The sequence below is a fragment of the Mercurialis annua genome, linkage group LG5, assembly GCF_937616625.2.
Source record: "Mercurialis annua linkage group LG5, ddMerAnnu1.2, whole genome shotgun sequence".
NCBI classification, from domain to species: domain Eukaryota; kingdom Viridiplantae; phylum Streptophyta; class Magnoliopsida; order Malpighiales; family Euphorbiaceae; genus Mercurialis; species Mercurialis annua.
The window spans coordinates 2663503-2690329 of NC_065574.1; the positions used below are offsets into that span (position 1 = coordinate 2663503).

Genomic DNA, 26827 nt, shown 5'->3' on the forward strand with positions numbered 1-26827 from the left:
CAATCAAAACTTTTCACCACCACCATCCCTATCATATGATGCCACGTGTAATAGATAGCTCATTACTGTTAGTGAGAATCTACCACGGGATCCGCGCCTTATTTGTTGTTGCATTCTCTTAAAACACGGGTTTCTTTCCTAGCTGATTCAAATAACACTTGATTTTTTCCTTTTTAAAAGATATCAAATCAAAAACACATCACAAATACACAAAATATACCATCGTCTTCTTTCTCAAAAATAGCATCGTCTTCTTCCTCAAATCTTTTATCTCAAATATTGTATCATCATGGAATCTATTCCAGTGATGATACAACACAAAGGCAAATGGATTGAAGCAAATCAATATGCAGATTTTGAAGTTATTGGTGTCATGATTCCTCAAAATTCTACATATTTGGATCTTCTACATATAATAGCACAAGAAATACAAGTAAATTTGGAAAAACAGAATATTGAGATAAAATATCAAGTAAAGATTCAGTATCCACCACTCAAAATCAGTGATGATTCAAGCTTCAGATTTTACTTAGAAATCAAGAAAAAGGAAATCGACTTCACTATGTATCCTCTCTGCATAGTAGTTATCAGTGATACTAGCCAGATACAGACAATTCTTCCAGATGCAGCAGCAAGTATTTCAACAGCTATTTCAGAATCAAACAGAGACCAAGATACCATATCGATACACGATAGATACATGTTTGATACATTCGACGAAATAGGTCAGTATACAAAACTTCTTGCAATTGATACAATAGACTGTAACGATGATCAAAATCAAGAATCAGTATCAGATCCACTACAAGATATAGATCTGACAGTTGGAAAAACTTTCAAAGATAAAGCTACTCTTCAAGCATGCTTACGACTTCATGCAATCAATAATCACTACCAACAAAAGACAGTTAAATCATGCCAAAAGAACATTTTTGTAAAATGTATCGATGATACATGTCAATGGTATCTGAAAGCGTCAATTAATGTTCACACAAAACAGTTCATCATTCGTAAACAAGACATGAACCACACATGCCCGATAGAGACCAGATTCAGCAATCAAAAACAAGCATCAGCATCACACATAGCGGCATCCATCAAAATGAAGTATCTCAATGTCAAAGCAACATACACACCAGTAGATATAAGGAATGATATGCAGACTTTACATGGAGTCAAGATCAGTTATATGATGGCTTGGAGATCAAGAGAATTGGCATTTGAAATGTTAAGAGGAAAGCCTTGTGAATCTTACAAATCGCTGCCTACTTTTTTATATATGCTTGGAACTAGAAACCCGGGATCTAGCATAGACATACAATTGAGAGATGACAGCACATTTTTGTATGTATTTACAGCATTAAAAGCTTCAATTACAGGATGGCAGTATTGCAAACCAATAATTGTAGTTGATGCTACATTCTTGAAGGCAACATTTGGGTGGCACACTTCTTGTTGCAACAGCTCAAGATGCAGCTGGAAAGCTGTTTCCTCTAGCATTTTCTGCTGTGGATTCAGAAAATGATGACTCATGGCATTATTTCTTCACTAAAATAAAACAGGCCTTTGGAACAAGAGAAGGTATCTGCATTGTATCAGATAGACATCTCAGCATAGAGTCAGCTATTAAAAGGATTTATCCTGAAGCTACTCATGGCGTATGCATGTTTCACCTTCTCAATAACCTCAAGACAAATTTCAAGAGAAATGCCAAGAAACTTAAAGAACCTTTCTTTGCAGCAGCAAGAGCATACACTGAGGTTGAATTTGACTACCACATGAAAGTGTTGGACAGCTTAGATGCTCGAGTAAGACCATTTCTTCAGCAAATCAAATATGAAAGGTGGTCAAGGGTACATTCTCTCAAAAACAGGTATAAAACTATGACATCTAATTTAGCTGAATCATTAAACGCAACAATATTACATGCAAGAGAACTGCCGATCACAGCCTTATTTATGCACCTACATGACCTCCAACAAGAGTACTCATACAAACACAGAAAAATTACTATCGATACAGTCACAACACTTTCAACCATCCATGAAGATATACTTCTGCAAAATTACATTAATTCACTGAAACTACAGGTATGTAAAACTCATATTAGATAGTACAACACTATTTTATGTTGTATATATTATATATCTGCTTTTCTGTGAAGTTCATAAATTTCTGTCTTTTTTAATGTATCTAATATGTATATAAACGGTATCTTGCTATTGTTTTTATTATACTAGGTGAAACCATCTTCAGATGATATCATAACAGTTCTCGAGAATGGTGAAAAGTACACAGTCAACATGGTCGAGAGAACATGTACATGCAAAAAGTTTGATATCGATGAAATTCCTTGTAAACATGCCATAGCATTTCTAGCCGACAAGAAGATTGAACCTTATGCGTACTGCTCAAGATACTATACAAATGCAGCTATGTTAGCGACATATTCTGAAACTGTATATCCATTGGAGAAGGAAGAAGAATGGATTATTCCAGAACATATCAAGAACATGATTGTCAAACCACCCCAACATAGAACACGAACTGGAAGGCCTAAAAAGGGTAGGTACCAGTCAAAGTGGGGAAATCCGAAAAACGATCCAAATCAAGGGCAATGTGGAAAATGCGGACACGCTGGACATAATAGGAAGACATGCCGAAACAAGCCAAAAGATACCTAGATTATTCATTTCTTTCAGTGTTTTTTATTATATTTTAAACTTCCAAGTATTATATACAATTCTGATACATTAAAGAGTGATGTATGTCAATTTCTAATTGCGTAGAACATACATATCTGATATTATATTAAATGTCAGATACATATATTATACAGGTTTGATACATATATGATACACAAAATAATACATACAGCATCACAAAAACAATTACATATGTATATCTGGTAACATGTTAAATTCAGGTACATATATTATACCTGTAAGATACATAAATGATACATTCAACTTAAAAAAAAAGTGCAAGTGTGAATAAAAAGGAATATTAAAGTAAAAGATTACTTCATTAATTCAAACAAAAAACATTGTTTACTTCATTAATTCAAGGAACTGACATTGGTTTAGTAACAGGAAAACATATCTTATTAGTAGCAAAAGGGCAGACTTCATAGAACCAGATTTGCAAAGCCAAAGGGAAACTGTTAAGCCTATAAAACTTGATTCGTCTTCTTGTAGCAAACCTCTTCTTCATATCAGCAATGGTAGATCGAAAAACCATTATCCCCCAAGGATATGAGTTATAGTCCCCACTATCAACCATATCCATAAAAAAGCGACTTACATTTTGAAATTTAATCTCATTTGAGCACAAATAGCACTCAAACAAGTAAATTACGGCCAATTTAACCGCATCGTCATCCGACTTGAAAACCTTGTTCAGAAATATGACACCCAATCCATCTCGAGTAACTTCACTATTTGGGAAATAGGTATCAATCAACTGATTCTGTAATGGAGCATAAGAAACAGGATTGAAATCACCAACACAATTTAACCCCGTAATCACAGCAAATTCATCAATACTAAACCGCAGTTTATGTCCAGAAACTTTAAACCACAATTCCCTATTATTTGGATGCTTCACTTCTCGCAGCAACAAAGAATGTATAAGCTGAGGCTGATTACACAACGGCGACAAGTCTAAAAAATGACCAAGAAATGTCTTCTTGAAAAGTTCCAGCTGAGTATCAGAAAGAGTTTTCTTGATGTCCTCAATATATTTGAAATTTAAAGGCATAGTCACTCTACAAGTGTAACGATCTTCCGCATCTAACAAGTAGTCCCAGTTCTACAAATATACACAAATGATACACAAAAAATACATAATTAGTAAATCTAAAATACAATATTTGTATACAAAATAATTTTACATGAAAAAAAAACATATAAGATGCATATATAACATTTACAAAAACACAGATCTTAGAGCCTACTAATGTAAACTTAAAATGAAAAACACAAATCTTAGAGCCTAAAAAAACACAGATCTAAGATACATATAATATACATAAATGATACAAGGATTAATAAACTTATTTTATAAACTAATCTTAAAATGGAACATGACATTACATATCAAAATACATCTCTTATACATGAAAAATACAGATATAAAAAAAATTACCTGAACCAAACGAGTTGGTTCTTCAATATGCAAGGATTTCTGAACTTTCTGATGATCAGGTACAGCATCAAAAGTCAAACGCCTTTTTTTCAAACCAGTTTCATCCACCTTTTTTCCCTTTACTTTGACATTCTCAGAGGCAGAAGCAACACCACTTCCTTCAACATCTTTTTCAGCTTTTTTTACTAATTTCCGCTTCATTTTTACAGGAACAACAAAATCCTTCTTCTCTTTTGTAGGAGTTGATCTTGTAGAAACCATGTTGCTATTTATAGATAAAATGCAGTTAATAGCAAATGTGGAGCCTAAAACCTAAATGCACGTTACATACTACACTGATAATGGCTAAAAAATAGGAAGTAAAAAGAAAACTGTAAATGAAGAAGGATAAACGATTGAAATCATGAGAGATCGTGTGAGAGAGGGAAGAAGAAAAGAGAGGAATCAGCATAAGTTTGAAAAAACGGTAAAAAGAGCAATAAAGAAGAGAAGAAGTTGAAAATTAACAGAGCACGATACATGTGTGTTTTGCTAGACACGTGTAGGCTTGGGATGAAGGGAGGAAGGTGGTGCAGGCTGAAAACTATTAAAGGGAGCTGGTAATTTGTGAAATTAATGTGGTAAGAAAGAAAAAAAATTAATTAACATTGTATTGTCCGAAAATAGAAGGCTTTTTCTTGGCTTTTCTGTTATTTTCTCAAGAATCTATAATAATTATTTTTACCGCCAATAGTTGCTTTTTAATTTTAAATGTTAATTTCAAAATTGTTGTTTGTACTTTATTAGGGATTTAGCCAAAATTGTATCTATTAAAATATTTAAATTTATGATGTATAAAATTATTTGAATTATTTAGGAAGGACTATATAAAAAATTACTTATATTATAATAGCTATGATTTATTAAGTTTTTCAAATTCATAGTAAATTTTTATCAAATTTTTCGGTATAAATAACTTTTAAATTAATTGTTTTCATTATAAAAAATAATTTTAATTGCTTTTTATTAAATATATAATATAATTTATTTATAGTATAAAAAATAATAATGAGATATTTTAAAATTATTTAAATTATCAACAACAATATTTTATTTAATATCATCAAATAAATATTGTTATCGACTACCAACTGCAATATATCAACAACAACTAGCAGTTATAAATCATCAATAATCGTTGAACCAAACATACCCTAAATAAATAATTATCTAATATAAAAACAAAAACTTATCGTTAATGTTTTATATAACGTTAGAGTTTAAATAAAATGTAAAATAATCAATCTATATTAAATATTTTTAATTCTTGCAATATAGAGTAAAATATTATTTAATTAAATAAATATAATATTAATCTTAATTTGTAATTTGTAATTAATATACAAATTAAGTTTCATCAATTACACATCGTCATAAAATTAAATTAAATAATATTTACTCAAAGTTAACAATGCTATTGAGAATTTAACAAAATTAGTTTTTTTTGATAATTTTTCTAATAATTTAGAAACACCATTTCCGTCATTTGGGCAAAAAGTAGATTAAAAATAACTGAAATGAATGATCCCCCGTTATCCTCTAATCCCCTCCTAATTTACCCCCCAAATTATAAAAATTCCAAAACTACCCTTAAAATTTCTCTTTATCACCCCAAATAAATCTCATCCTCAATCCCACTCTTCACAAACCAACAACAAAACTATATTTATCCATTTCTCTCAATTTTTTCTCAAAATTCGCGCTTTTCGCCGATTCAATTAACTCGCCCCCAACTCACCCACCGAGTCACCATGACTCGACGCTGTTCTCATTGCAGCAACAACGGCCACAACTCACGCACGTGTCCGACGCGCTCCTCGTCGTCGTTGTCATCTTCAGCTTCGTCGACTATGACGCCATCGTCTTCAGCTTCTTCGCTCGCCGGTGTGAGGTTGTTCGGTGTGAGGTTAACGGACGGGTCGATTATTAAAAAGAGTGCTAGTATGGGTAATTTATCGGCGATGGCTGCTCATTATCATTCGTCGGCGGCGGCTTCTCCTAATCCGGAGTCTCCGTTATCGGATCATCTTCGGGGCGGGGGTGATTCGGGTCAGGATGGTTATCTGTCTGATGACCCGGCCCATGCTTCTTGCTCTACTATTCGACGCGGTGAGAGAAAGAAAGGTAATTTTTTTATTCGTTTTTATTTATTTATTTATTTTTTGCTTGGATGATATGATCTGATTGTGTTGTTATTGGGAATTAATTTTAAATTTGTTTTTTTTTTATTATCTTGTACATAGGTTATTTTTAGATGGGCATAAACCTTTAAGAACTGGAACTTAATTAGCTTTCTTTAAGAATTATTTAGGGACTAGGTAGCACGGACACGGGAAACGGGACACTTCGACACAATCACGGGGAAATTGTGTTATTTTAAAGTTTCCTATGTTAAATGGAAGTTTTGAGTCCAAAACAAGTTTCCTACACATTTCCGAAACAGAAAACGTTGATTGAATGAAGTGTTCGTTTTGCCTAGTTTAGGGAGAACTGAGAAGAGAGGAAAGCAAATGAAGATACTGCATATATTCCCATGAATGATAACTGTGAATAGAACGGATTTCTAGATGACAAGTATCCTGCTGTAGGAGAGAATTATGCAAAGAAAGCCCACTTCTTTCTCGAGAAGAGATGGGAAACATGCCCAATATCATTTTGATTGATCAATATCATTTCAGCTCTGCTTGTTGCGATTGCATTGAATTACATGCACATATTTGCATTTTATGGTTGAGAGCTGAGACCATTGGCAGATATGTATGTGAACTGGGTATTCTGCTAATTAGGAGAAATTATTTCATGGAAGCAGTGCATTTTACGGTAATATATGTCAAGACATCTAATTTGTCTGCGTTTGCTTCGTTGACATGAATAGCATTATGCTTGTGATCGTTTTTGATGTAGGCTCTGTTGTACTTCTACTGGATTAATTTTCTAGGGCCTAGTGGTGTTGCAGCCAATTTTTCATGCTAGTCATATGTTGAGACTATTGACTCATTTGTTTACTATGGATTTTAGGTGTTCCATGGACAGAAGAGGAGCATCGGTTATTTTTGGTTGGACTTCAGAAATTGGGGAAGGGAGATTGGCGTGGAATAGCTCGAAACTATGTGGTGTCTAGAACTCCTACCCAGGTAGCCAGCCATGCACAGAAATATTTTATCCGCCAGACTAATACCACAAGAAGGAAGAGACGTTCTAGCCTCTTTGACATGGTTTCTGATATGGTATGTCTGCTTTTACATGTATTTTTATGCATTCTAATAAGCAACCTGCATCTTTGCATATTATTCATAGCCCGTAGGAACTCACGTCAATAGCAGTTGCGTTCCTCCCGGCAGGACTTGCAGCATTTAACTTATAACTCATACATTGAAATAAGCTAATTTACTGATGCCGCATCAATTGTGTTAGTATGACTCGTTTGTCCTATGCAATTAGTGAATTATTTTCACCATGATGTATTTCTTAGGGCACAGAACCCCAGTCAGTACCAGAAGAACATGAGTTGCCATTTTGTCAGTTTGGAGATAGTGATAATGTAGATGTGCTACCTTCGCTAAACCTCTCTCTTAAGCCAGATAGCGAACCCATGGAAACTGCATCTGAACAACCTGGTAAAGAACCTGATGAAATGCAGACAGCATCTACCGAGTTTAAGCAAGATTTACCCGAGTCAACTGAGTTTACCCCATCCGGTCCTCAGTTAAGTGAATTCACACCAACTATTACTCAGTTAAGTGAATTTACGCCTCTTGTTCCTGGATTCTACCCAGCATATATGCCAATCCCTTATCCATTCTGGCCTATAAATACTGCCCCATCTGACGAAGCAACAGGCGTAGAGACATCAAATCATCAAGTCCTAAAGCCAGTTCCAATGTTCCCCAAGGAGCCTGTTAATGTAGATGAACTGGTTGGCATGTCTCACCTAAGTATAGCAGAGACAGAGAGATACAACAGAGAGCCGTCACCGCTGTCTTTGAAACTAATCGGGGACTCCTCGAGGCAGTCCGCCTTTCATGCTAATGCTCCAGTGAATGGGTCAGATTTGAACCAAGGCAAAGGTAGTCCCATACAAGCGGTTTGAATTGAAGAGAAAATAAAGGGTAACATTATTTTTAGTAATTCTTTTAGTTTTCCCTCTGTACAATTAAATTTTTTATCTTTTTGTTCTCCTTTCTGATAGTGTCTGGTCGTTATAACATAGGAATGATATGGTTTGATATATTTTTATTCTTTCTAACTGTAATCAGCTTGAATCACTAAAATAAATTTGTTTATTAAGGCAACCAGTTTGCCTTTCCTTTTATTTGTATATATTTTTATCGTTTTATCTATTTATGAAAATTTTCCTTGTATAAATTCTATTAGTGTTAATAATGTGTTAATTGATAAAGTCTGAAAAAGTTTGTTTTGATTTATAATCATGTGGATTCAATTGACGGAACTTTTTACTTCTACCGTTGAAAAAAATAAGCTTCGTGTTTTTGGTATAAAAGGATATATAAATTTACGTGTAAAATATATACATGTGGCACTCGGTTTCTATAAATTTTTTTAAACTTGCTATACATATGCATTAACTTAAAATTGTTATGTCGAAATAAAAGTATGCATACATGTTAAATTTCTTAACAAAATTAAGCAAAAATCAATTGTTGCCTAGTAGAAATAAGTAAAATCCGGCTCCAGTTTATGCAATTTAGATGCAATACTTTATGTTGAAATAAAATTAAAAGTTAATATATGCAATTTAGATGCAATACTTTATGTTGAAATAAAATTAAAAGTTAATAATCAAATTGAATTAAAATTTGATGGCCGAATCGCAAAACGATAATAGTTTATGTACTATAAAATTTTCTATTATAATCCCACAAAATAGTCATGAGGTTTATGTCTAATATTTTTGTAGGAAAGGATTAAATAACGAAATATAACAGTCCTTTTATGCGTGTAAATAAATATTTCTTTTGGACAATTTTTTTTATTATTGTAATTTATAACCTTGTAAAAAATTTAGTTTTAATAAGCAAAATTGAGCAAATACGACGCGGCGTTTAACGATCTGGCAATCAGTATTTAAACCCAACTTAAAGTTCCGCGCCCTCTCTTGCTCTATATCGCGGTTTTTCTGCTAAAATTAAATCAACTTCCACACACAGCACAGCTTCAGCTTCTTCCTCAAGAATCCCAATCAAAATTAACAAAAGAAATAAAAATGAAGAGTTTTTATAGCTACACAGCATTCAACAATTCGATTTAATCGAGCGATGAAACAAATAAACGGTACGTACTGCTTAATCTTCTTTCATTTGATACGGAAGCCTATTTCACATGATACTGATTGTTTTATTAGGTTTTCGCTTCCGATTTTTTACTTGTTTTCATGTCATTGATTGAGATGGATACTTTTCTAGTTTCTAATTTTTTATATAGCGCATTTTTATTGAATGGAACTGTTTGTTTCCGAATGCGATCCGATAAATTGAAAGAGAACGCGAAAATAGATATTTAATTAAAATTAATTCTTAGAATAATGCCTCCATTGTGCTTTGAATATGCGTAATACTGTTATATGTAATGGAATGTGATTATTATATTTGCATTTTAACCTCAAGGTTCTTGTTAATAATAGAGTGTTAGTCTTGGAAAACCTTACCATAAACATCACATTATATAAAAGAATCTGCCGGATATGCGAGTCTTCTAGTTTTTTTGATTTTTTTAGTGTTTGTGCCAAACACTAATGTTAGTTTTCTTGCTAGAATGAATGAATAAGGAGAAAATAGAAGATTTTGAAAACTTTGCATACTTATTAGCTACCATAAACCTGGAGCCTCTAGGTTTATTCAATTAATCGTAAGTGCATTCTTGAAAACTGGAGCTTACGTATTGAGTATAGTTCAAGTCTTTGTTTTCTTACATCAGGCAAATGATAATATGCGGAACTTCCATTAGCATCTCAAGTATATATGGAAATTTATGTGCCATTCGTTAATCCTTGATTCTTGGATGTGGGTAGAATCCTTTATATGAGTATGTTGCGAGAGAATGATCTAAAGTAACATATTGTGCTTCATATTTGCTTTATCTTAGTAGCGTAAACTAGATAGTTTATAAGCAAATCGTGAGTCAGTACTTAGTTAAAAGGAGTGGTTTTCATTCGCTCAATTTCATCGAGGGTTAACTGCTGCTTTTAATGGCTGCCCTCGAGCTCTCATTAATCCATTCTTCAAATTTCGTAGATTGACCACATTTTTTCATTCTTGATAATGGAGTAGCAAGTTATTTGTGAATTGCAGGAGATGTTCTATTATTTTCTGGGAAAAACAAAAACTACACTTCCTTATGAATGTTACATTATGTTCAGCTATAATGTGGTGGATATCCTGTCAATTTCTTGCAGATGCTATGACATCTATAAAATTTGAAGAGTTCCTTTTTATGCACGATTGATGATTCCATACAGACTCACTAGAAGCTGCAAACGAAAGAAATGGTTCTCTTTTAACTGTCATGTTGTACAATTACAATTATTGTCATACACTTGTTTTCTTTAACTGTCATAAAATCTCAAATATCGAGGTGTTTGCCATTGATATTGATTCCTAACTCAGTACGAGCATTTATCTTACCAAACTAATATTCACATTTGATTTTCAAGTATAAAATATCCCGACTTCTCATCCTAGTTCTTCACCAACCCCCAACCCCCAAAAAAGAGATACAAGTCGATGAAGTTTTCAAGGTTCCAGAGAAGGTTGAACTGAACATGGCTTATTTTGAGTGATGAAATTGTATTGGTTGTTCATTTTGACTGTCTTATAATATTTCACAACATGATTTGGATTACTTTGATCATTGGTTTTTCCTTCTTTACTTTCTCCCTTCCAGCTTTTATAATATGCTCCCATCATTCTGCATTCCCATTTTCAACTTAAAGATCCTCGCTCACTGATCAATAATCTGAATACATTTTAATCACACTCTTTGTAGAACGTAGTCTTGTTTTTTTCTTGCAAATGAAGTGTATTGCTTATCAACTTCATTTTGCATCAGTGATTAATGGTCAGTTCTCCTACTAATTTGAATTAGTGTTATGAAAATATTTAAAGGACTTAATTCTTAGATCATTATAGATAAGCCTGCTTTCCATTTATCTAATGGTTTAATTTGAATAAATGATGTGGTTGTAAAGTTAGAAAATGCTGCATAAAGGATAACACTGATTTGAAACTGGGGAAGCTGGGAGATAGAGTTGGCTCATTGTATGGAAATCTAAGTTGCACGGAAACAGAAATGGAAACGGTTTCCGAAACGTATTTTTTCAAATGATAAGAAACGAAAACGTTGGAAATAGATGTCATAGAATGCAATGTTTCAATTATAAAATAACGCGACCTTTTGAAAGTTTTCTAGGTATGTTCAGAATTTTTTTCCTTCACTACATTGTTATACACTTACGTTAACTCACCTAAAGAAACCATCCTCTTGGTTCTTGTTGATTTTCTGTTGTAACATAATGTAGACTGCAGTATATGGATTAGCTCACTGCCAACCAATGCACACAAGTATGAGTGCATCCAGCTGGTTTGAAAGTTATAGTCCTACCAAAATAAATATCTTGCCCATGCATGTTACTTTTGAAATATAGATAGAAAGATACCACTATGTAGCTAGGTGAAATAATGTAAAAAAGTAGCACCAAGAATACAATCACCATGCGCTTGCAAATTATGGTTACTTCTCAAACAAGTTTATGTGCATTACTTTTCCTGTTTTGGATGTTCTGTCATCACTAATTTGGTGGCTATATGGTCATTTGTTTTTCACTTTTCAGGATTTATACGAGGATCACTGTCTCATTCAGTTTATTTGGATAAATTTTGGCAGAGTGAGGAAAAGCTGACAATAGTGGGGCTACTGCTTTCAATAATGTCTACCATACAACAGGATTCTTATATGGAGATGAGCAGAATTGATGCTGTAAGGAGAATATCTATGGAAAGGTTAGTGAGAAAGCAACTGTTTGAAGCTAACATCTTTAATGATTGCATCAATGCCCACAAGTCTTTAGATTATTCGCATAAGCACATTCTTGATGCAGGAAAAGTGATCTGATTTCGAGAAGGTCCAGCAAGCAACTAATTATTTGATATGGCAACCCTTAACAAACCTCTCTTGGAGACAAATGGCATTTAAAACCAATACCGTACGTACACTCTTTGTAGCCACTGAATCTACTAGCTTTCTTACCCCTGTCTGCGCTAGTGTTACACTACCTTTATGCTTTCCTTTACTGTTTGAAATGCTAAATGGTATATATTAGTGTTTATATATCTGTGGGCCACTCCTCCTAATGTCAATTAGTTTTGAGATGGAAATATAACATCACAGTAGTTTTTTTTGGGTCAACCTTACAACAAAAGTTATTTAAAATCAAGTTCCTAATTTCTAACTACAAGTGTTTTTCTTGCTGGAGAATTGTCTATTCATTAACTCCAATATATTTATGGTGACGAGATTTTCTTTTCAAGTTGTAAAGAACCTATTCTTATAATAATTCCCATCAAATGATTTGCAATAATGAGCATGTCTAATTAGAATCAGCTTTTCTAATGACATGACTGCTTGAAATATCTGTCTTTTTGTGATTTTAGAGATTGGATTTTGTAGAAGAATATGCTAATTTATATTTATTATCTCTTTGCTTTGTGTTGGAAGCAGTGTTTTAAAATTCGAGTTGGTGGCCACCGGTTTCCGGTCCAACATGTAAAGTTAAATACACATATAAATTTCTAACTAGTAAATAGATTAAATAATTAGTAAATGTAATAATTTTTAAATAACAAATACACCATTATCTCTATTTTATTAAGAAGGAACCAGACAATTTTTACGGTTTAACTGGTTCAATGCAACTAACTATATCACACGAGCTTTAAACCTCAACTTAGATATATTTTAATTGTTGTTATGATAACATAATCTTAATCTAATTGTATCGCTATCAACTAATTCTTATTTCATACCACTGCAGTGTTGAGAAAATGCAGTACTATAGTCACAAACAATTGAGATTTTTTTCCTGAATTTTTTTTGATCCTGCCGTGCAAGATAATACTTCAAACTCCTTAGTCTAAATCTCAAATTTGTAGCTGTCAAGTGCTGCACTTTCTTCTTATAGATTATAACTGATATTTTATAATTGGAACTATGTAGTGATTATAGTCACGAACACATGAAACTCCTCTTTTATCCTTCTTAAGGAAATATTTGAGGCGTGAACTAGACCCACGTAGCTTATATTTTTGGAGAGTTAGAATAGTGAACAAATCTCATTCTTTCACTCTTTAGGCAAGGAAAAGTAACTACCAAACTGGCATATCATAAATCATTTGCTGATGTTTAAATTTTCATGATTTGATAAATAATCAACTTTTATTCACAACAAAAACTTGATACTAATAGCTGGGAGTGATAGGAAAGGAGAATCACAATTTATGCCACAAATCATATTCTGATCCGACACCACTCACCCATAACTTCAGCTTTTTAACTCTTCCCTGTTACTAAAGAAGTAGATGTGACCACACATTTGCAAAAGAAAGTGTGTTGTGGCACTGTAAGAGTAAGACATCTCATCTCCTCTTCTCTCACTTGAGTGTGGCAGAGGAATAAAGAGAGAATCTCTTGTTAAAAGTTAAAATTTCTTCTTTTAACATCCTGCTAATTTTGCAGGTAGAAATGGAGAAAGACATGACTACTGCATGCAAGGTGAGTTATGATGTCAATCTTCACTGGGAATTTGTCTATTCTTGTCCAAATTTATTTCCTATTTTAGTCACTCTCTATTCTCCTCTTGCTGGTGTGTGCTCTCTTGTTAATATTCTCTACCCACTATATCTTTACTTATCACCGGAATCTTTTCACATAAATATATTTGCAATTACTTTTCATGAAAAAACCCTATAACAAGATTCTAGTTTAGCTTAATGTATATGCATTTACTTAACTAATGACCTTTTAGGGCTTGTTTGGCTGGGGTAAGTACATTAGGAAAGTAGAACTTTTCAGGAAGTAGGAAATACTTTTTGCTTAGTCTTATTTCTCGGAAAGCTAAGGGTTCATATAACTTTTCTACTAAAACTAAGGTAAATTCTACTTTCCTAGTTTAATGGATAGATAGTTGAAGACAATAATATTTCAAAATTTAATTACTTTGATTAACCTTCATAGAGAGTAACCAAAAGCCAGTGTAAGAAACTCATTTGAACAATTGTGTAGAACTTTATTCTCTATTATTTTTATTTACAAACAATGCATATTTACAAACTCATTTGGTTATTAATTGCACTGCTGAAAATATAAAGAACTGCAATGAACATTAGTGTAATCTTCTCTCATATAACGATGTCGTTTTTACATCAATATCTGTCTGTCAATCATTGAAAGAAGAAGAACTAAACTACATCATCATATGGGACCCGTACCTGATGCTTTTCTTTGTTCGAAATCTGCGGTGGGGATTGCTGCTGTGAGAATCATTTGTCACAGTCTCCCATTATCAACATTTTAATGCAATTATGGATATTTTTTAAGAATTATCTCTTTTCTTTTAAAGTTGCTTGTCCCTATAAATTCTTCATTTTAGAACTAATAGGAAAAGTCTCCATGCTCCATTATCATGTAACTTAAACAATTATAGGAAAAGAGTACTACTTTAGTTTAGTATGCCGTCCTTAGTATTAATTAAATGCCTATATAGAGGATTTCACATCTTGATAAGAATTATGATAGGATAGTGTGATCATATGAATATTCTTTCCATTAAATTGTTTATTATTTGGGCTATTATGCATGCAAAAGTGAAGAAATATGTTATTTTCTGTTTATATAATAGTTATTTTTTTTTGAAAGTTATACAATAGTTTTTAATTACAATAGAAAGGGAAATTTGGACTATGGACTTTAAAGTTGGAACACTGCATCTATATTCCTAAAAATTATAGGCATACAAATATAACTTTTAGTCGCTTTTATAAATCTTTTTAACTTAGTGAGATATTGATTAATTTACAGATGATTAATTAATATGAATAGTATGCATAATATTGTTTTATGTATTAATTATTTTTAATAAAATAAACTCGTGGATGTGTTTATTTTTCTTGATTATTGATGGAAAAATAAGCATATACAGATACATATTGCAGTACAGCATAATGAGCGGGACAAGATCTAACTTGTACTACTTAGTATAACCCACTAGGGAGAATTAATTTTTCCTAATCAAGCCTAGAGCCTTATTTTTATTGGTAGTAATTTTTAGAAGGCTGGGATTTTAGAATATCTGTTTCTCCTTATGTTCTCTAAGAATATTATGTATTTATATGGAACTCTTTCCATAAACTCAAAAGTGTATTTATTAGAAAACTCATTTCCTATTTGCATTTAATCATGGGTCTAATCCTTGTGGATGGACCTAAATATCCAATTAGTACTAATGAGTATAATATATAGTTCATTTGTTAATTAAAATAACATTGTATATTTTTATATAGTTGGGATGAAGTATTTTAGTCTATGCTATTAAGTGTTAATTTTAATTTTTATAGTTTACATAATTTAGTATTTTATGAAAATAGGAAAGTAACTAAACTTTTGTTTGTTTTTTGTCTAGTTTTATAATGCATGATTATACAAAGCACAATTTTTTATCTTGACAAAATCATCATCTTATATATTGAAAAGAAAGAAATGGATTCATATTGATAGAGGGGTAATTTTATCAAAATAAATTGTTTGCTCTCTCCTCATCGATCGTTTGGAAATATTGTTATCCATACTGAATTTGTCTGCTATATTGTCTATAAATTTAGCAAATTATTGATTTAGTGCGCTGATCTCGAGTGAAAACCAGTTAAAAATATTACTTAATTGAGTTTATTATTGGGTGGTGCTATTTCCAGAGCAATAATTGATAGGGCCATATCAATATATTTTATTTTGATAAAATTATCTTTTTCTAATTTGAATCCATTTCTATCTTATCAATGAAAGAGGGTGATTATGTCAGATTAAAATATTGTGCTCTGTCATTATCATAAATATTGCTCTGGCAAAAGCGTCACCCTTATTATTTTATGCATATTATAGTTTTTTTTGGTAAATATGCATATTATAGTTGATTTGGCTTTCTTAAAAGTAAAGTTAAATAGAACATTATATTCATTTTGAAGAGGGTTATTAAAACCATATACTTATCTGAGATTTGATATAACTGTATAAGAAGTATAAAAAATGAACTGAAAGTGCAAAGCTTGTCCGTACACGGTCTTTTCATAGAATCAATCTGTCCACTTTTTATTGTTCTGATTCTTCTGAATTCCTATTGCCTTTAGTTTTGCTAGAAGCCAATTATTTTTCATGATGGCTTTATATGAAATGAATATTGTGAAAAATAAATTTGATACTGTTGATGAAAATTCCAAGCCATAATTTGGTTTAGAGATTAAAGGAGGTTGAAAACTAATCAAACAGTTGTTTTTTAAATAGAGCTTTAAAGTATTTATTGGCCGCCGTTTGGTTTTATTTAACAACTCCAGCGGTTTAAAATAGCAACGACAATAGCTGAACCAAATTTATCTTTAATCTACTAACCAACAAATTTCTGAAATAAAAATATAGCTTGTCAATTGTTTTTGTTTAATATTGTGAAAGAAACATCACTTGATTAGATTGCATGCATAAAAAAGTAATGAGATTTAATTTGAAAGCTCTGGATTTTGTTTAGTTACTATAACCTAGTTCTTTTAGGATTAATTCTTTGTCTAATCAGATGCCCTTTAAAAAAATTAAAAACAGATTTCTTTTGTTAACTAGAGCAAGTAACATAGTTAAACAGAAGCAGAACATAGATATATGCCAAAATTTGTAAATTTAGGTGTTTAAAGGAAAGTAAGAGAATACGCGTACATGCACATGAATGGAAAATATCATAGCAATTTGGCTGTAGTTGTTGTTGGTCCCAAGTGGTATTGATGGGATCATAATTAGTATAGTGAGGATGAAGAAACTCTTGGGTAATGAAATAAGGATGAAGAAATTCTTGGGTAAAATTTGTGTATGTAATAATGTTCAAAGGTAATTTACTACAGAATTGCAGTATATGGAAGAGTCAGTAAAGCATAGTTATATAATTCTTGTTAAAGAAGATATAAAATTGGTAAAAAAAAATTACTCAGGATTGACCTCATGCTGTTTAGAAGTATTGACAGAACCTTTCAGGTTTGAGAGTGGTGAAAACAGGTGTCAGACAAAACCTATTGCACTAGAAGAAAATGAGCACATTTAAGAATCTGCATGTATTGTGTCTCAAGATTTGATTTAAACAATAAACAATCCTAATATTTAGCTTTAAGATAGAATCAAAATGCATTAATATTGCCTAGATACTAAAATCTCTCTTTAATTTTTCCTTCACATGTTTACTTAATTCGTTACTTAACAGCGTTTCTTGCTCCGTTTTACGGATATTTGGCTCACAGTCTCTCTCATTTCTACTATATAAACCCCTTGTCATATTGAATTGTTACTCAAACCTTGCAAGTATTTATTTTTCATCTGTTTTTTTTTTCCTCTGACTAAGTTTTTTCCCTCTAGTCTCTGTTTGCTTTATTCAAATATCCATTCTTCTCAATCGATGGAAAGAAACCAGATGCAGAGGCAGGTTGCTCTAGCAAGACAGTCTTTTTTTGATCAGGTTCTTACTTTTAATATTACTTATTGACTTATTGTCAATGCATGCCTTTCAGAACTTAATTGTCTTCTAAGTGTTTGTGTTTTTCATGAAGTTGAAAATTCTCACTTCATTTTCCAAGCATGCATGTGTGTTACTATTACAGTATGGCAGGGTGGGTCATATTTATAGGATTTTTCTGATTAAGTAGAAAAAGTTATGTATATTTTTATCAGCTAGATGTTTCTGATGGAAATCTAACAGTAATGAACCATTTTTCAGGGTTTTCTTGATGAACAGTTTCTCCAGCTTGAGGAACTTCAAGATGACGCTAACCCTAATTTTGTGGAAGAAGTTGTCACATTGTACTATAGGGATTCAGCTAGACTAATCCATGGCATAGAACAAGCATTGTGAGTCCAAAACTTCCCCATCTTTCCTCATTTTCTTTTGCCATATAAGTATCGGCTCTGTTGCACAGAAACTTATTAAGTGCTACATTTCAGCATTTCGCTTCCATTTTCGAAAACACTTTTGAAATTCCAAAACTTTATATTTATAACTTATTCTTATATAAAATATTGTTTTACCCGTTTTTTCGTTATAGCGTTTATTGTTTACCTATTTGTACGGGTAATGATGATATTTTAATGTGTCTTTGCAGGGGGAGGAATCCACTTGATTTTAACAAGCTAGATAGTCTTATGCATCAATTCAAGGGAAGCAGCTCAAGGTAATTAAGGATAATAAAGCAAACTTATATTTAAAATTAGATTTAGAGGTAATATTAGGATTTAGGAATATTCTGTGCTAGCTTTAACACAACAATTTTCATTTATATATCTATTATTTTGTATTTGGTGCAGCATTGGAGCCAAAAAGGTGAAAGCTGAGTGCACTGTCTTGAGGGAATATTGCAGAGCAGGAAATGGAGAAGGGTAATTATCCATTTTCCACTTTATTTCTTTATAATCCAACGGCCAAGATTGTGTTTGGGTCTACTTTCCAGACTTCCCATATGCAACCCATTAGATGCCATCAAAAATATGTTCTGATGATTTTCCTTGGAAACAGGTGCATGAGGACATTACAACAACTCAAAAAAGAGTATGCAACTCTGAAGAAGAAGCTTGAGTCCTATTTTCAGGTGCTTTTTTTACTACGAAACTTTGAGGATACTGCAATCTTTTCATCTATGAAATGTTTCGGTCTCCGAAACTCATATGAAATGTTTCAGGATCGTTTCCATAATAATAAAAATTAACATTCGTTTCCTATGAAAGAAAATCTAAAACATTCTACACAAACAGCAAAAACCTTATAAGTTACTAATTTTATTATTCACAAGTATTATCTTCTTATTTTTGTTGAATTATATTATTTGTTTGGTCATGAAATTTATAGATAAGCTATTATTTATTATGAACTTAAAAATTAAGTATATTTAGATGACGTCTATTTATTTTTACTATATATATATAACCTTCATGTTTGGTGTCATTTGTTTTTGGAGAATTTTGTTTTTTGGGGGCTGTTTTGTATGGTTTTTTAGTGTATGTTTTGTATTGTTTTCGGTTTGTGCTACTAAGTTTCTTTATTTCAATAAATATGCTAGATTAAAATGGTAAAGTACTAATGTTTTTGTAATATTATATTAAATTTGTTCAGCTAGCAAGGCAAGTTGGGCCTGCCGAGACTGTATGCCGCCGCAAGTAAGAGACATTAGTAGCAGAAGAAGAAGTGTTTTTGTAATGGTATGGAAGAGGTTATATTGGGTATAATTTGGGTTGAGTTAGAAGCTTGAAGCTATGTATTGAAAGTTATTAATGGAAATTATCTGCAAGTCCTTTTTGCTCCTTCATTGCCTTCTTTTTGTGTTTTTTCTTGAACCCAAAAACTATTTAGTTACCACAGACCTGTTTGGTTTATAAATATATACTTTCCGATAAGTGTACTTTTAAAAAAGTTAATTATTCAGAAAATAGTAATAATTTTGCTTGGTTTATTTTTCAATTATTCAGATAGTTAATTTCTATCTTTAATTTATTAGATATTAATGACAAAAAAACCCTTATTAGTTAATAGAAATAAATAAATTTAAATGAAATCAGACATGTAAGTTCCACTAATCTTTTCAGTTCGGCTTAGTTTTTTGGTTCAATTTGTACTAAATATGAATTTGAATGTTTTTTAAATCTAAAACTAAACCCAAAAACTAAATGTTTTTATATATCAAATTAAACTGAATTTATCAGTTCAATTCAATTATTCCATTTGTTCTTTTTTTTTTGCTCACCCCTCTAATATGTAATCAGTGATTTGAGATATATTCATAAATGGTGTTATATTCAAATGTCCTCCTCCTGATATGCTCATCTCACTAGAACAAAAAAAATGAAAAATTGATCGGACAATAAATAAGGAGGCCCCTGACTTTAGCCAACTTGAAACTTAGACAGGAATAAGGATTAGTACATGACTTGGTTGGAACTCTATGTACCGTCCAAGAATATTTATAACTCTTGCCAAATTCATTGATAATTGAGCGAAGTAATGCGACCAAATTCATCAATTCATGTTATTTATATAATCAAAATTTACAACAAAGTGGTTTCTATGATGTTGAGAAGTAATGCGACCAAATTTCCTCCACGAAATGTATTTTATTAACAAAGGAGGCAATGAATCGTAATTGCAATTTGGTGACCAAATTTTCCCTTATTTTTTCTCTTTTCCCTTTCCAAGTATACTATGATACACGAAAATGTTGGCTAAGTTTCGTTTTCCGTTCCGGAAACGTTTCTGTGATGTTTTTTTTTTTGCCAAACGTTTCTGTGATGTTGAGAATGGTATAAAGGAGCATCTACCATTATCAAAAGTTATTGCAATCTCTATGAAGTTGAAGAAGTTGAAAGTGTCGAGGAAGGAGGTCGTAGAAGTTGTTGCAATAATCGAGCAGCGAGACGTTGAGTTATCCCACCAATAACACGCCCCCCTAGGCTGCGTGCCTCAGGTTGTTGTAGGACCTACACAACAATACTCATTCAATCAGCTTCAGGAAAACAATTAAATAATCCAGTTATGTGAATAAATTCTTCCGGTTCAGTTTGCTATCTTTGCTTCGTTTGCTATGCTGAAATTATTAATGCATATCCCATAGGCCATGTTTGGTTCATGGAATAGGTGCGGAATGGAATAGCTATTCCGTATAGAATGACAATTCTTTGCTTTGGTTCATGGAATAGGTATTCCAAAGAATTGCTATTCCATGATTTTGTGGAATAAGGACTCTTCTCAAAAACTAAAGAATGGCTATTCCATTCCTTATGGAATAACTATTCTATTCCATACTATTCCATTCCATGAACCAAACATGGCCATAGTATTTTCAGTATAAATGTGGGTTCAACAAATCCACTATATGCATACATCAAAGTTGCATTACCATCCATAGGAATAATAATAATAATAATAGCTGAATTGAAACTTGTATTTACCTGTACGATAGGTTGCAGAAGCATCGGATCAAAATCTCTAGACAAACTTAATTGGCCCCATATCCTATAAATTTGGTCCCGAAGCTCTATCAAGCTTTGAATTTCCATATCATTCGCCATAAGCGGTTTAGCTAGATTGCCATTTGAGATTAGATTCCTCATAGGAACTGGGATAGAATTGTATGTATCGATAACGGTGCCCAGAACAACAGCTTCTGTCACACGAACAGCCTCCTTAATCACCAAAACCCGGAGCACTTCGCCATCCGGAGCCAATAATAGCTTTAAAACAGGTTGTAGAGCATCCTTTGCAGAGAAATCTCTATCTTTACTTCCTTCTTCAAGTAGGTTTTCAAGTCTATTCCATCTGCATGAAAAGAAAATATTAGGTTAAAAAACTGAGCCTGCAATATGTAAATTTGGGTACAAAGATATTCAGCCAGAAGCATGAAACTTATACTAACTGAATACATGCCTGAATCTTCCATCCTTAAAAAGCAACTCAATAAGGGCGTCTCTTAAATATGGATTTGGATCAGTGAGAAGCCTTTTGGCAAAATAGGGATATGAAGCAGCCAGCACCTTGAAATTTGGATCAGCGTAAAGGGCTAGACCTTCAAGTACCGTAAGCGATCTTAATATCAATGCATAATACGCCGGAACTGCAAGTGAAACGCATAGCTGTGAGATTATAATCACTTATTGGATTGCTATCAGTTTCTACAGACACTGTATATAACTAGAATGCCAACATCACAGTTATCCAAAGAAAGAAGCAAAACCAGAATTAGCTCACCGTTAAATGGATATTGGTAAAAGACGGCACCCAGACCATCCACTAGAGTTTTGAAGTTTAGTTCACTCACGGTGTAACTGAGTGCATCGTCGAAGAAATTCTGTAGCGCTGGTACAATGGGAGACACGTCTACATCAGGTGACAAGAAATCTAGAGCATAATAATCACGAGCCATAGCTTCATAATCCCTATTAACCATGTGAACAACATGGCCAATTATGGCAGATCTAGCTTCTTCTGGTGTCTCACTCATCATTCCGAAATCAAGAAAAGCAAGTTTTCCATCAGGTGTTGCTAGAAGATTGCCAGGATGAGGATCTGCGTGAAAATATCCATATTCAAGCAGCTGCCTGAGACTGCATTGTATACCTGTGTTTACAAGATCCAGAACCTTCAGACCCTGTCTCTCAATAGCAATCTGCTCATTTAATTTGACTCCCTCAACCCATTCCATGGTCAAAACTTTTCCACTTGTATAATCCCAAAAGATATCTGGAACAAGGATCTCTTCCTTGTCGGCATACAACTTCTTAAACCTCCTAGCGTTTTGTCCCTCCTGCATGATGTTGCCAAAATTAACTCAAAAAACAAAAGAGAGTACTGGCAAACATAAATTAAAAGCTAAAGGCTATGTACGTGTGACTTCAAAATGGGTCTTAATGATGCTGTAATTTAGTTGTAAGATATTAAAAAGAGGTAGCTTAAACGGGATGAGACAGTTTAAACCTGGACATAGTTGAGCTCTTGGTAAACTCTGCGAGCAAATTCATCAATAAGGGCAACAACATCACTAGTGATTATATCAACATATTTATTGATGAAGATTCCCAGACCTCGAATCAAGTAAAAGTCAAGTCCGATAGCCTCTTCAATCCCAGGGCGTTGAACCTTGACGGCAACAATATGTCCAGAAGACTTTAGCTGAGCTTTATAGACTTGGCCTAAACTGGCAGCTGCAATAGGAGATGGGGATATTGATGAATAAATAGAGTCGAGAGGAAGCCCTAACTCTTTCTCAATGCACGAAAATGCTTCAGCGTCGGGAAATGTAGGCAATGCATCCTGTTCAATTAGCAAATTGAGAACAAGGCGTTGAAGGGGGTTGTCTTTTTTTAAAAGCCAACTAACATTTGTATTGTTAGTAGCGATAACTGCAAAGAGAGAAAAAGAATCTTTCGTTCACACAATTATCCTATATATGTGTTTGCATTAAATAATTTAAACAAAATATAGGAATTTCAATAGCTTGTTAATAATGTCCATCTAATTAATTAAATTGTTTTTGCTATCGAACAGGTAATCAATAGCTTTGAAGCTTTTCCTTTTTGTTTAATTTAGATTTATACCATACTAATAGTAGTAGTACCTGAAGCTCAGAGAGTTCATCGAGAAACTCAGGAGGGCAGAGGTCAGGCCTGGTAGACAAGCCCTGTCCCAATTTAACAAAAGTAGGTCCTAACCGGGTGAAAATTTTCCTCAGCTCAATTGCTCGCATTCTCTTATTACCATCAAAAACGCCTTTCCTCTGGTCCAGATATAGTTTCAAAGCAAATGAACCTAGGGCTATCAGTATTTCCAAAGTCCGTTGCACTACCTATTTGTCGTTGTGATCATTTCATGAAAAAAAAAAAAACCAATCATTTAGAACCTACATAAAACAAAACACTTAATAAGTATAGAAGAACCAAAAAGAAAAAACCTTGATTGGCCTAGAGCCGTATTTGGCGGCGAGAAGCTCAGAGCTATAAGTGGTGAAATTGGCAGCACGGGTCATAGCTCTTGCCTCTGCCTGCAGGTCCTCTGTTCGGTCTCCTCCTCCTCCAGCAGCCAATAACTTCGTAATATCTCTTTTTGCTGGCACGGTTATCCTCGGTGTCGCTTCCACCAAAGCCGCTTTCACTCTTGCTGCTCTTGTCCTTACCGCATTGGACCTAAAACACGGCCCTGGATCAAACCGATGACTCCCCGGCGAAACAAGGCTCATAGTTAACATTAAATTTGGTCTGCAACTCTGCTGCAACATATCAAAAACCAAATAAGGTTAATTTCACCTAGACAGCAGATATTTCTACAAATTAAAAGTTTTTTTTTAAAGGAATCAATTTGGGCTTAAATTTATAACAAGAATTACTATATAACCTAACATTAGTAATACAAAAGCTTATGCATTTCTTCCAAAATAAACAGAGTTGTGATTACAGAGTAAGCAAATTGAAATGAAGAACTCATAAACAAACCCTAAACTGTCAAAATTAGGAAATGTAAATTGAGATATGCATCAACTAACCCTTCAAATCGATGATGAATTGGAATTGATTGACTAGAGAGAATTAATTCAGATAAAGCTCGAGACTGCAAATGGTGGTTACAATTCAAAGACGTGTATATTTTACTCAAGTATTAACGACCATGAAAATATAATTATTTTTTGGTATTTATTATTTTATAAATTTAAAATAATTTGAAATATAAGAGCATCTCCAATGCAATGCTAAAATGAAGTGCTAATGCCATAATTTAGCATTTAATCTTAAAATGCATCTCCAATGCAGTGCTATAATTTGTGCTAAATTTAGCATATGCTATATCACGTGCTAAATTTAGCACAGACTATAGCATATGCTAAAATTCAACAACCAATAGCAATTCACTATTAATTACAATTTTACCATGGTCATTTTTTGCATTTCTTATTTTAACCTACTTTTTTTATTTTTTTTTACTTTTTTCATTTTAAATTTTGTGCTTCTATTTAATTTACAACATCGATTTGATTTTTTTAATAGTGGACCATACATCAATATAATAAAAAAAATAGTTTATTTTTATATAATTCATCGATTCTTTTAATTATATCTTTTGAAAAACTCATTATTAAATTAAAAAAAATTACATAAATTTTAGTTTAAAATATTTAATTAAAAAAATTATTTAATAATTAGCAATTAATAAAATTAAGAGATAATTATTTTAATAAATAATTATAACATTTCTTTTTAACTTTGTGCATTGGAGTAAAATTTGAAATGCTATGCTATCTATAGCATTTTACCACTTTTTCATGCTAAATTTAGCATAAAAAGTAGCATCCCATTGGAGATGCTCTAATATATATAAACTTTGATTAATATTAATTAATTTAGAAAATTTAAATTAGAATCCGAGTAATATAATATATTCTAATTTTATATAATTATAGTAATTAAAATAAATTATATATTTAAAATAATAAGTATATCTCAATAAAAATTAATTGTAAAATTAACAGTTTTAAATTTAATTAGATATTTCAGTTATCAATAATGATAGCTGCTAATTTATCTTCGTAGACAGAAATTTGGCCAATCAAGTGGCTATTATTACTCAGCTAATCAGTTTATGGGACCATGCATTTTAGATGAAAAATTATTGGCAAAACCCATATGGAGGCCCCGCTACTTTATCAGTTTTGTTCGAGAGACCTCTACTTTAAAGTTGTTCACGTTCGGATCCCTGTACTTGGCATAATCGAATTTCGAGGCCCTTAATTGGACGGAAAAAATCGCGTGATGTCCAAACACAGTTAACGTGAGTAGAAGCAAAAATAAAAGCAATGTGGCAAAAATTTGTCCACTCATGCTCTACTTGGCATACACATAGACCATATTAGTTTTGTCTAAAATACGTAAATACCATCCTACACAAACCAAACACTCCCTTTCTCTTTTTCCTTTTATTTTATGTTTGGTTCCTAAGAAAATCTTTCAAAAACCTTTAAAATTTTGTTAATCTAATTTCTCTTATCCTATTTCAGGTCATGGTTTGTTACATTTTGAATGTTTATACTCTGCAGCTACGACTTGACCGCAGCTTCCACCCTCTCTTCGTCATCTCCGTCTCTTCCTCTTCTCAACCGCCGGTGAGAGTCAGAAACCTGTTAATGGCTTGAGTGAGACTCTTGAGCTTGAATTAGCCTTTGTTGTTGAGTATAAATTACCGGTGGAGATGACACTTCTCTTTCTCTCTTGTAATGGGTTTTGATTATTTTTTGTTTTTTTTATGGGTATGGGTTTTGTTTATTATTTTTCCTCTGCTATTCATGTTTTCCTCATATGAATTGTTAACTCTTGTCGACAATGGTGGTCGGCCTGCGGGAGTTAATCTTCCCTTGGCCCTGTTTGCGCTCTTGGAGGTGTCTGCGTTGCTGGCGGTAGCGATGGAGGTGGCGGAAGAGGGGTGCGTCGTTTTACGTTTTTATCACCGGTTTGATGAAGAGACAGTATTCTGTGGCGGTGGAGGTGCAGAGTGTGAATGAATTCTCTTATTTTTACCTGTCTTTTTGAAAAAATTACGGTATTATGACGGAGGAGGAGGTGGAGGAGGGGAGATGGTGGCGGTACGGTGATGGAATGTGGCTGAGAATGGGAGAATTGGTTGCTGGTGTAAAAAAATTGTTCAGTTGCTCTTAGAAAAGTCAAAGAATGTAAAGAAAAAATAAAATAGAAAAAGGTTTGTGTAGGAAAGAAAAATATCCAGCGTGGATATTTTATAATTAGGTGTAAATTTGAATAATAGGTTAACGGCTATGAACAGTTAGTTAACTGCAAGTGACAGTCACGCGTT

At 32.8% G+C, this 26827-nt stretch overlaps 5 protein-coding genes across 10 annotated transcripts; 3 read left to right on the plus strand and 2 right to left on the minus strand.

Annotated features, from left to right (window-relative positions):
• Window positions 1-289: 289 nt before the first annotated feature.
• Window positions 290-2684, plus strand: LOC126680676 (uncharacterized). The gene is made up of 3 exons (XM_056105741.1): window positions 290-1386; window positions 1430-2090; window positions 2241-2684. The coding sequence occupies exons 1-3, from the start codon at window positions 290-292 to the stop codon at window positions 2682-2684; spliced, it is 2202 nt and encodes a 733-aa protein (XP_055961716.1).
• Window positions 2685-3063: 379 nt separating this feature from the next.
• LOC126680677 (uncharacterized) lies at window positions 3064-4465 on the minus strand. Its single transcript, XM_050375839.2, has 2 exons — window positions 4147-4465; window positions 3064-3810 (listed from the first exon to the last, which is right to left on the minus strand). The coding sequence occupies exons 1-2, from the start codon at window positions 4405-4407 to the stop codon at window positions 3064-3066; spliced, it is 1008 nt and encodes a 335-aa protein (XP_050231796.1). The 5' UTR covers window positions 4408-4465.
• A 1353-nt stretch (window positions 4466-5818) lies between these two features.
• LOC126682932 (transcription factor MYBS3) lies at window positions 5819-8497 on the plus strand. The gene is made up of 3 exons (XM_050378709.2): window positions 5819-6309; window positions 7204-7412; window positions 7658-8497. Exons 1-3 carry the CDS (start codon window positions 5937-5939, stop codon window positions 8273-8275), a joined length of 1200 nt encoding a protein of 399 aa, XP_050234666.1. The 5' UTR covers window positions 5819-5936; the 3' UTR covers window positions 8276-8497.
• Window positions 8498-9304: 807 nt separating this feature from the next.
• LOC126683273 (histidine-containing phosphotransfer protein 4) lies at window positions 9305-19793 on the plus strand. Of its 5 annotated transcripts, XM_050379122.2 has the most exons (10): window positions 9307-9477; window positions 12032-12200; window positions 12299-12403; window positions 13933-13968; window positions 17857-17956; window positions 18215-18345; window positions 18597-18665; window positions 18799-18870; window positions 19007-19079; window positions 19601-19793. In XM_050379122.2, exons 5-10 carry the CDS (start codon window positions 17897-17899, stop codon window positions 19646-19648), a joined length of 453 nt encoding a protein of 150 aa, XP_050235079.1. In that variant the 5' UTR covers window positions 9307-9477; window positions 12032-12200; window positions 12299-12403; window positions 13933-13968; window positions 17857-17896; the 3' UTR covers window positions 19649-19793. The 5 variants fall into 5 exon arrangements, with proteins under 5 accessions (XP_055961983.1, XP_055961985.1, XP_050235079.1 ...); XM_056106008.1 differs by lacking the exon at window positions 17857-17956 and having other exon boundaries at window positions 9305-9477; XM_050379124.2 differs by lacking the exon at window positions 12299-12403.
• Window positions 19794-20486: 693 nt separating this feature from the next.
• On the minus strand, window positions 20487-24622 carry LOC126681258 (protein ACTIVITY OF BC1 COMPLEX KINASE 3, chloroplastic). 2 transcript variants are annotated; one of them, XM_050376758.2, is made up of 8 exons: window positions 24513-24622; window positions 23925-24239; window positions 23592-23819; window positions 22952-23287; window positions 22226-22781; window positions 21905-22091; window positions 21430-21796; window positions 20487-20958 (listed from the first exon to the last, which is right to left on the minus strand). In XM_050376758.2, the coding sequence occupies exons 2-8, from the start codon at window positions 24216-24218 to the stop codon at window positions 20824-20826; spliced, it is 2103 nt and encodes a 700-aa protein (XP_050232715.1). In that variant the 5' UTR covers window positions 24219-24239; window positions 24513-24622; the 3' UTR covers window positions 20487-20823. The 2 variants fall into 2 exon arrangements, with proteins under 2 accessions (XP_050232715.1, XP_050232716.1); XM_050376759.2 differs by having other exon boundaries at window positions 23925-24236; window positions 24513-24618.
• Between the last annotated feature and the right edge of the window lie 2205 nt (window positions 24623-26827).

Coding starts and splice junctions, on each gene's coding strand:
- LOC126680676 (XM_056105741.1), top strand. CDS start 290: ATGGAATCTATTCCAGTGATGATACAACACAAAGGCAAATGGATTGAA. Junction 1,387..1,429: donor GCTTCAATTACAGGATGGCA/GTATTGCAAACC, acceptor ACATTCTTGAAG/GCAACATTTGGGTGGCACAC. Junction 2,091..2,240: donor TTAATTCACTGAAACTACAG/GTATGTAAAACT, acceptor TTATTATACTAG/GTGAAACCATCTTCAGATGA.
- LOC126680677 (XM_050375839.2), bottom strand. CDS start 4,407: ATGGTTTCTACAAGATCAACTCCTACAAAAGAGAAGAAGGATTTTGTT. Junction 3,811..4,146: donor AACCAACTCGTTTGGTTCAG/GTAATTTTTTTT, acceptor GTATATTTGTAG/AACTGGGACTACTTGTTAGA.
- LOC126682932 (XM_050378709.2), top strand. CDS start 5,937: ATGACTCGACGCTGTTCTCATTGCAGCAACAACGGCCACAACTCACGC. Junction 6,310..7,203: donor ACGCGGTGAGAGAAAGAAAG/GTAATTTTTTTA, acceptor TATGGATTTTAG/GTGTTCCATGGACAGAAGAG. Junction 7,413..7,657: donor TTGACATGGTTTCTGATATG/GTATGTCTGCTT, acceptor TGTATTTCTTAG/GGCACAGAACCCCAGTCAGT.
- LOC126683273 (XM_050379122.2), top strand. CDS start 17,897: ATGGAAAGAAACCAGATGCAGAGGCAGGTTGCTCTAGCAAGACAGTCT. Junction 18,666..18,798: donor TTCAAGGGAAGCAGCTCAAG/GTAATTAAGGAT, acceptor TATTTGGTGCAG/CATTGGAGCCAAAAAGGTGA. Junction 18,871..19,006: donor AGAGCAGGAAATGGAGAAGG/GTAATTATCCAT, acceptor CCTTGGAAACAG/GTGCATGAGGACATTACAAC.
- LOC126681258 (XM_050376758.2), bottom strand. CDS start 24,218: ATGTTAACTATGAGCCTTGTTTCGCCGGGGAGTCATCGGTTTGATCCA. Junction 21,797..21,904: donor TTTAAGGATGGAAGATTCAG/GCATGTATTCAG, acceptor CTTTTCATGCAG/ATGGAATAGACTTGAAAACC. Junction 20,959..21,429: donor TTCTGCAACCTATCGTACAG/GTAAATACAAGT, acceptor ATTGTTGTGTAG/GTCCTACAACAACCTGAGGC.